Source organism: Trachymyrmex septentrionalis, unplaced genomic scaffold (assembly GCF_001594115.1).
Source record: "Trachymyrmex septentrionalis isolate Tsep2-gDNA-1 unplaced genomic scaffold, Tsep1.0 scaffold44, whole genome shotgun sequence".
Taxonomy (NCBI): Eukaryota; Metazoa; Arthropoda; class Insecta; order Hymenoptera; family Formicidae; genus Trachymyrmex; species Trachymyrmex septentrionalis.
In genome coordinates, this window is record NW_017305611.1 from 3,279,621 (window position 1) to 3,288,583 (window position 8,963).

The window sequence follows — 8,963 nt, forward strand, 5'->3', positions numbered from 1 at the left end:
TATATATTATCCATCTTATGTGCCTTGCGTTATGAAATACTTGTGGCTAATTGCATTTATTTTGTTTTTTATTAAATATACAATATTCAATACCTTTTTCATGCATATGTATTCTTTCCTAAAGAGGTTTTTTTAAGGATTCCACTGCTTTTTGTAAATTTTTGAAAACATAACATCATTCGACGCCCGGCGTCCGAATTAAAACTCAACATACATTAAAAGACATCCTCAACACACATACGCACGTACGCACGCATGATAAATACAATTTTCTTACATTAAGAATTATAATATAGATAACGTTATAATTTATAATAAAATATAAATATACTATATATATACAAAATATAATAATAAGAAGAATATAAGATATCAAGTTCGAAAATGATTTATGACACAGGTGTGTATAAAAGTTTTCTGTAAATAATTGAAATTTAAGAATTTCAATTAAGTAATCTAAAAATAAAAAATTTATAAAGTAATAATTCGATCTGTTTGTGCAGGATTAAGAAACTTGAAATTCTTAAATTTTGTTTCTATATGTACATATAAGTATAAATATTAGAATTACAGTTCAGAAATGAAATAAATTAATCAAGATTTACGAATGAATCTGAAGCTGATGTCGAATCGTAATGAAAATCAAAGTGAAAAGGCTACTTAAAATGTAAAAATATCGAGACTAAATGAAATCAACTTTGTGTCATCGTGGATAAGAGACGATATATATTTTAAGTAATATACATACGGCTGTGTAGAAATTTAATGAGAGCTTTTTAATTAAATAAAAACGTTAGAGTTATAATTCTTCACTAAATTTGTTTTAATTAATTATTTTTATTATCAAGTTTTCTTAGCCATTTGTCGCAACAAGTATTAAGATATCCTTGACTTAAGTCAAGACGTCCTAATTTCTCGCACGTCACTCGCACGCAAGCGTCGCGTCGCCGCGTTATTGATTCGAATGCGCAAAACAGTAAGTACAGGTTTGAAACACTCTCAGAAATTTCAGCGAACGTCGCTGATCGCGCGAGAAAAGTGCTTTTGCACTCCTTATATCGTTTATATATATATATATATATATATATATACACGATACGTATTCTTGCCCTAGGACTCGGAGGATTCAGCCGAGTCCGACGTACTGGACGTTCGCAACCGTTTCGGGTCTGGAGGAAAAACTGCGCTGTCAGGTGAGACCTGGAAGACATGGTTGGGCCCAATGTTTCCTTGTGACTAACCGTCCCGGAGGGTGCAGGAACAATTGGCACGCAAAGCACATCCTTCAGAACGTTTTCCGAACACGAGCGTACAAATACAGAACTCGCGACGCTGTGCAAGGTAAAAGACGAATTAAAAATAAGGATGTACCAAATTAGTAAACGCGAATAATTAATGAACAAACTATTGTATGTACATACATATATGTATGTACTCTATTCATCGTACGTTGAATAGCGCACGACTTATTATTACAACTAATTACTAATTTTATATCGTTATTATAATCTTCAGCTAGCGCCGACACTGCAAAAGTAACATCGTTTTATATATATTATATATATTATATAATTATATTTCGCAATAAGAAGATTTCGCATTTGATGATGTTAATTACATAACAGTTACATCTTCGAGTGTAAAATTGATGTTACTCATGCGTTACTCTCGTTGGTATCAAGTAGTAGACTATACTGGGCTAACTGGACAGTACATATTTGGCTTAAAATTTATAGTTGTTTCTTCTTGCTTGATTGACAATCGACATCCTGCTTACAGGTGTATCCTGTGAGCCCTGTGGCAGGGCCTGGCGCGGCACGATCCGTATGGGAACTAAGTCCAGATCCCGACATGGTCGGGCATCTACCGAACAATCCGATATCTGGTCATCAGAATCACGGTTCCGGCAAGGACACGCGACAGAGGAATCGTCCTGACGACAATATCTATGCGGACGAAGCTACCACTGGACAAAGTCCCACCGATGAGACCAAACAGATCTTTGAATTGCTCAGAGCCGGGTGAGAATCTTGGAAAGAGAATAGAATTTGTTCGCGATCACAGGAAGAGAGTAGTGTGCGGGAAGAATGCAAAGGATTCGTTCGTATTGCAGTGAAATCGAGGCAGTCGAGGAGCTGGTCGAGAAAAACGGACTGAATGTACTTAGCGCGAGGGACGAATGGGGATATACACCTGCCCATTGGGCTGCTTTGGACGGCAACGTTGAAGTTCGTTTCCAACATAGATACAGACTTTTATTAATTTTTAGTTAAAAAAGAAAAACCTAAATTCCTCATTTCGTAAAATTATTAGTAAAATTTATTAGTAAAATTAAAAGTTTTACGCTAAAAGATACAACTGTAAACAATTTAAAACCTGTTTTCAACAGGTAATGAGATATTTGATAGAACGGAGCGGACCCGTCGATTTACCGTGCCTTGGCACCCAAGGACCCAGGCCGATACATTGGGCCTGTCGGAAAGGCCATAGTGCGATAGTACAATTATTATTGAAGGTATAAAGGTATCCTTATTTATAGTCTCAAAGAATTTCTTCTAAATATCTTGATTAATTCGCCGTTCATACTTTTTCCCTTTCACAGGCGGGAGTTGCGGTTAATGCGGCCGACTTTAAAGGCCTAACGCCTCTGATGACCGCCTGCATGTTTGGCAAATTCGCGACGGCCGCCTTCTTGCTAGGATCCAGCGCGCAGGGACATTTGACCGACATAAATGGTGACACCGCGTTACATTGGGCTGCATACAAAGGACACGCCGAGCTCATTAAGCTATTGATATACAGCGGAGTGGATCTGCAAAAACCTGATTACTTCGGTTCGACACCGCTCCATTTGGCCTGCCTATCCGGCAACGTCAGTTGCGTCCGGATCCTCTGTGAAAAGAGTAAAATTGAGCTTGAACCGCGCGACAAAAATGGCAAGACGCCGCTGCAGCTGGCCAAGAGTCATCGCCACTCGGAGATAGTGCGCATTCTGCAGGCGGAACAAAAACGTCGTGCCAGATGGATACCGCCCATTAATGAGCTATGGTATATTCGTCGGATGTGCTCATGGCAAGGGGTGATTCACCCCTTTTCTAGTTAAGTATAAAGAAATTACTGAATTTCTTGTTATATGTGTCGTTTGCTTTCAAGGGCGCTACTGTTTGGCGGAGCGGGCAACAGCAAGGGACCGTTGTTGTTGTTCATGATATCCGTCCTGCTATGGGGATACCCGATGTACCTGTTGAAGTGCATTCCATTAACGTGGAATCTCTTGCGAGGCAGTCATTATTGCTTCATTTACTGGAACATTCTCATGTGGATCTCGTGGATCGTCGCTAACAGAAGAGACCCCGGTTACGTGCCGCAAAACAGTGACACCTACTACAGGGCGATAAAACAGGTTCATCATACCACGCACAATAATCAAACCATAAACTACAACTGTTATCGTTATGTCCTGTATTGTCGTTTTTCCGTAGATTCCGTACTTCGATAAGTGGAAGAAACGGAATGTCTTACTATCGCGATTATGTCATAGCTGCAGGTGTTTCAGACCCCTCCGGGCTAAACACTGCAGAATTTGCAACAGATGTGTCACATATTTCGATCATCACTGTCCATTTATATACAATTGTGTTGGCCTACGCAACAGGTACGATCGATACAAATTCATACATTATTGAGTGGCTGGTTCATTAATTAAATTCTTGTTCTTTCTCATTCTCTTCCGTTTGTTTTCAGAATGTGGTTCTTCCTATTCGTTATGTGCGTGGCGATAAATTGCTCTTTCACGTTATATTTCGCGTGTTATTGCATCGCAATTGAGGGAATACAGCTCTTGTATGTTCTCGGTGTACTGGAGGCTCTCGTCTTTTGCGGGCTCGGTTGGATTCTAACGTGTACCTCGGTAGACATACAACATATTTACATTATTGCACAATCTACATTTCTTTTTATGTAATTTTCTATCATCTATTTCTCTTTACAATAGGTCTTACATGCATGTATGAATTTGACTACCAACGAAATGTTCAATTATAAGAGGTATTCATATTTGAGGGACAAGAAGGGCAAATACTTGAATCCTTTCAGTCGAGGACCCGTGCTTAATTTCATTGAATTTTTCCTCTGTCCGCCGGATCATCAAACCAACGATCTTCAGCATTATCATATTCTTTCGGAGGATGTTATGTAAGATTCACGGGACATTATGTACTTGAATTATAATATTACACCTGATACTTCGTACACTCTTTCGCACAGAAAGATAAGCGTCAAGCGCGATCTATGTATACAATGGTATACATTATTTTTTCATGTTTCGTGTACATTTGCACATGAAGATTATCATCACTTATGAAAAATTGTCAAATTGTCAATCTCTGTCTTTATTCTATACTTTATATCGCGCTACATTTGGCTGCCAGGATACAAACTTGCAAAGATGTAGTCAAGAATTTTCTATAAGTTAATGTTTCAATAAATACCTTGTAAAATTAAGCTTTACAATTTATTAAATATATTCGTCGTTTATTAAATGTATCGTACTACTTTACTCGCACATAGAAATATTGATATAAAATTATATATTGATATAAGATTAATAACACAATAGAGAGAGATAAAAAAATCTTACTGTACTATAAAGTATATTACGACCGGTTACGTTATCAGAGATATGCTTTACAGCAGAGCTGAGATTTAGTTATCCCTTATTTCACCAACCCGCGTGCAGGATCCAAACTGAAAATCTACCGAAATGTGCAACTAAATCCCAACTCTGCTTTACAAATTGATTAAATTATTATTTTAAAAAATCGTCAACGTAATTACGGTGATGTCTAACTTGTATCATTGTATGCGACTCTCGTCTTTAGATAAATAATTTCTTATAAAATACATATAAAACTGCATACATAAAATTTTTAAGTGTCTCTTTGGTAAAACATTTTTTGTTATTTTTTTTTACATTAAAATGCGCCACAACGAATTACGATAGAGAAAAAAACGTCGATATATCGTAACAATATATATGCAAAAGATGAGAAAAAATATAAAAATCGATATTTATGGACAAAGATCAATGTAAAAAATTGCCTGTAAAAAATTAATGTACCCTATAGTCATAGATGAGGACGACACTCACAATTATTACTTCAACTCGTAGCAAAAATCATAATTTGGCGGTGGTTCGGGAATCGCGGGTGGATCTTGCGGAATATCGATCCCTTCAGCATCTAAAAGTCTTAACTTGATGTCCATGGATAATAAAGTTTCCAAATCATTTTCAGCTTCTTTGCTAGTCATTCTATTTCCTGAAGGAAAGAAAGGAAAGCAAGTAAAATACTCGCGCGTATTGCTTATAAATGTAAAAGGAATTTCCGACGCACCGAGTAAAGCACTAATGCCGTCAGTCCAATAGTCGAAAACCTGTTCATCAGGAGCAACAAAATCGAGACTAGACACTTCAACAGAGTCCAAGGCTAAGGAAAATGCTAACTGATGAGTAGTTTTCCGCCTTTGCAAGTCTTTCATATGCGGACAATCTCTGCCGGTTAATAATCCTCGAATTTCAACTACTGCTAGTTTCGTAGGAAGTTCGTCGATCGTTGGCATCGATTTCTCGTCGCAATCCCCATAATGAAAAACTTTATGATTTGGCGATAAGCGGACATACCAAAATTTATCTTTAATTCGCTAAAAATATCAAGATTCTCAGATTAGTCTTACAATTAGCTTTATTGCGTATATCATATTCCAAAGGGGGAAAAAAATTATATATATACACACTTGTCCTCTGGCACTGTATTTCATGAATCTGGTACCCTGCACCAAAAATCCTAATCGCTGCTGCTGAATTAGCTCCAAGATTTCAGGAGTAATCTGTTCTCGAAGTTCAACAATTGGTCTCGCGTGACTTTCCCATTCCTCCCTATTTGTCCTTTCCTGTTGCCAAAGGTTAGTGATTGTCGAATAGGGCAACTGTTGTAACTTGTTTTTAAATTTATCTAATCCTGTAGGCTTACACTGAAGCGCTCTAGTAATCTGCTCGCGTACAACAGAGAAGACTTTGACAAAATCTTCCGTAGTTGCTCTCATTTCTTTCCACGTTTTATTCAACAATACAATACAGACACAATAAAATTCTTCAAATGGATGATCATGCGTAAAGAACATTGGATGATAAGACTGACCCTGTTCACTGGGTGCTTCGCCAATGCGTAATATCTAATTAAAATAATATTCGTCCAATTTAAATATCATATGCGCGTTATTAGGCACGCATAACTTGAGTTTTTGAAATTAATGTATCTCACCTCGCAAAGCAGTTTAACAAGTTCTACACTTGTTCTGCCAAAGGGACACTCGTGCTCGTCCGCTCTGCACGAATTTTCGAGAACAACCTTGGTATAAGCTTCAGTATGATTACGCGCAAAGTACACCATACAGTCCAACGCAAGCATCCCCGGTGGAGTCTCGGTAAAATCAAGAGCAGGATTGATGTCGTACTTGAAGCCCAATTTCTTGTAATCTTTGGCGAAAAGTCCCTGTTTGCGAGCGGCTACATCCCCACTATTCGCACCTTCTGTATCAAAAGCGATCCTTCGAAGTTCCTTAATTTTATCATGTGCGTCTTGATCCTGTGGATCCATCTTCGCCATCATTCGTTGTTCCAAAAGACTTAGCATTAGCGTTTGCAATACGTAGAGTTGATGCGCCATTTCCGCTCCGACCTGTATCATAAAAGTAGGATATTTTAAGAGAAGAAGAGATAAGAATGTATGTTCATTGGTTAGAAATAACTCTACAGATATACCAATGACAACGGTGGTTTTCGCTTAAGATTTGACGTATAGAACAAGTGTAGGTGTACTTTTTTTTTTAGTAACGTAAATAAAGTTTTAAAGTAATTGTTTGTTTCTGCAATCAAATACATTACATATCTATTAACCGTCTTAGTCGAAACTAGTATGGTTGTTTCAATTCTATTATTTACTCAATTGTTCTTTAATTATAAAGAAAATATCAAGGTATAAATATGTACGTATGCACGACATGTATTTATACCTGTCCAGTAGATTGTATGACATTTGTCAAGAACACATTCCTGACTTGTTTAGATTGTAATGTAGCAGCAACTGCTCGCCTCTTGTGTAGATCAGCCTTGAGAAACAGCGCGTTTATTAAAGCTATCGCATTTTGTTGAATTTGTGGATTCATGCATTGCAAATGCATTACAAGATTGGGAAAAGTAACTTCTTTTTCCACTTGTCCATATTTGCCTGTTGAATTGAGAACAATATTTTCTAAAATACTTAGAGAAGCTTCCACTATACTAGTGTCCTGTGTTACTGATTGGTTATTCACGTAGCTCGCCACTTTATTGATAAAGGGTGTTTCCAATATATCCCACGATACAATTCCATGATCCATCAATTCCACAAACGATTTAAGGGAATACGCAAGGGTGTTTCCTTTATACTTCCCACCTTCCACCTGATACAAAGTAATTATGTATAACAAGTGTGTAAACAATCAAGAAAAGTTATATACCTGTATTTTATGATACAAAATTTTAATACCTGTGAAATAATTAATGCTAATCCTTTCTTATTTATAAATTCCAACGCAAAGGTCATGTCTATACTGAGTGTACTCAATTTCTGCAAAGCTGCCACTTTCTCTTCTGCCGTACCATTATTAAGCTTAGCCAAAATATCACTCGCTGTTTTCGAGGGTGAAAACTCCAATCTGAGAATACTGCCATTCTTCACCTCGTTTCTATTCTTCTCCGTAATATAATTTTGATTATTACTTTCCGAAAATTGTAAAGAATACGATTCGGCATCAGACAAACCCCATCCATTGCACAATTCCTAAAATTAAAACAAAATGTTAATCATTAATATAAAGTATTACTAGAATGCATTCTGTTATTTTTTCTAATCTTCTTATATAGGATATATAGATACATATATGAAACATATAACAATACAACTGGGAGATAATATAGATAATTTCTCGCGCCCCTCCTCCCTCGTTTCGGAGACAAAAATTTAAGAATTGGAGTAATATACCTACACATAGATGCACACTGTGCACAACTTGTTACAATTATAGGTACATACAATATTATAAAATTAATAAAATCGAGAGATTACACGTACACACGCACGCACACACACCTGAATAATTCCAGCCAAAGGTTGCTTTTGATTGAACTCGATGAGTTGCGGTACCTGATCGGTCATCTGAACGGCGATTTTCACGATATTCGAATCCTTTTGAACCGGCATTTTGATTGCTTGCGTGTACATAAAAGAAGCGAGAACGAGACCCGTACGGCGAGATGCGCGATTACGGTGTTTCGTGCACGCTGCTCCAGTTTGTTTACAATCCGTTGGCGAGATTTGACGTTTCCGCTGTCATTCGACGATTTCTGACTGACAGCGATCCAACGATCACGTGACTGCAAAATTAGTGCAAAATTAGAGCAGGCGAGCCCGCTTCCGCCCGTCACCGGAAACGATGCTAGACTGTATATATTTTTTATGTGTGTGTGGTGCGTGCGTGCGTGCGTGCGTGTGTGCGTGCGTGCGTGGCGTGCGCGCGCGATACGACATGGCTATCGCAAATTAAATCCAATTCAATTTTTGCGTCCACCAGATTATTCTGAAATTAAATAAATTGATGAGTTGCGCAAGAATTTTTTCAAATTTTCAAATAAAACAATTTTAGGATATATAGTATCGTACGTATGTTTTGATTAGATTTAAAATATGTTTTCTTTGGAGATTTTTACTTTGATTATAAAGATTTCTATGCTAACTCTCGCTTAATCTCTAATTGACGCTTTTCCGTGTCTATTTCCTATATTCATATGTACGCATGTACGTACATATATGTATATACATATATACACATGCCTCATTATTAACAAAAACAAGAGTGACAAGAAA

At 37.2% G+C, this 8,963-nt stretch overlaps 2 protein-coding genes across 3 annotated transcripts; one reads left to right on the forward strand and one right to left on the reverse strand.

Moving 5' to 3' along the window:
• Positions 1 to 1,244: 1,244 nt before the first annotated feature.
• LOC108751420 (probable protein S-acyltransferase 23) lies at positions 1,245 to 4,748 on the forward strand. Its single transcript, XM_018491616.1, has 9 exons — positions 1,245 to 1,341; positions 1,780 to 2,021; positions 2,114 to 2,228; positions 2,390 to 2,515; positions 2,603 to 3,048; positions 3,154 to 3,403; positions 3,483 to 3,655; positions 3,745 to 3,910; positions 3,995 to 4,748. The coding sequence occupies exons 2-9, from the start codon at positions 1,852 to 1,854 to the stop codon at positions 4,196 to 4,198; spliced, it is 1,650 nt and encodes a 549-aa protein (XP_018347118.1). The 5' UTR covers positions 1,245 to 1,341; positions 1,780 to 1,851; the 3' UTR covers positions 4,199 to 4,748.
• LOC108751419 (engulfment and cell motility protein 1) lies at positions 1,685 to 8,341 on the reverse strand. 2 transcript variants are annotated; one of them, XM_018491615.1, is made up of 8 exons: positions 8,190 to 8,341; positions 7,587 to 7,880; positions 7,072 to 7,500; positions 6,321 to 6,737; positions 5,794 to 6,231; positions 5,394 to 5,700; positions 5,120 to 5,318; positions 1,685 to 1,694 (listed from the first exon to the last, which is right to left on the reverse strand). In XM_018491615.1, exons 1-7 carry the CDS (start codon positions 8,319 to 8,321, stop codon positions 5,155 to 5,157), a joined length of 2,181 nt encoding a protein of 726 aa, XP_018347117.1. In that variant the 5' UTR covers positions 8,322 to 8,341; the 3' UTR covers positions 1,685 to 1,694; positions 5,120 to 5,154. The 2 variants fall into 2 exon arrangements, with proteins under 2 accessions (XP_018347117.1, XP_018347116.1); XM_018491614.1 differs by lacking the exon at positions 1,685 to 1,694 and having other exon boundaries at positions 4,964 to 5,318.
• Positions 8,342 to 8,963: the final 622 nt, after the last annotated feature.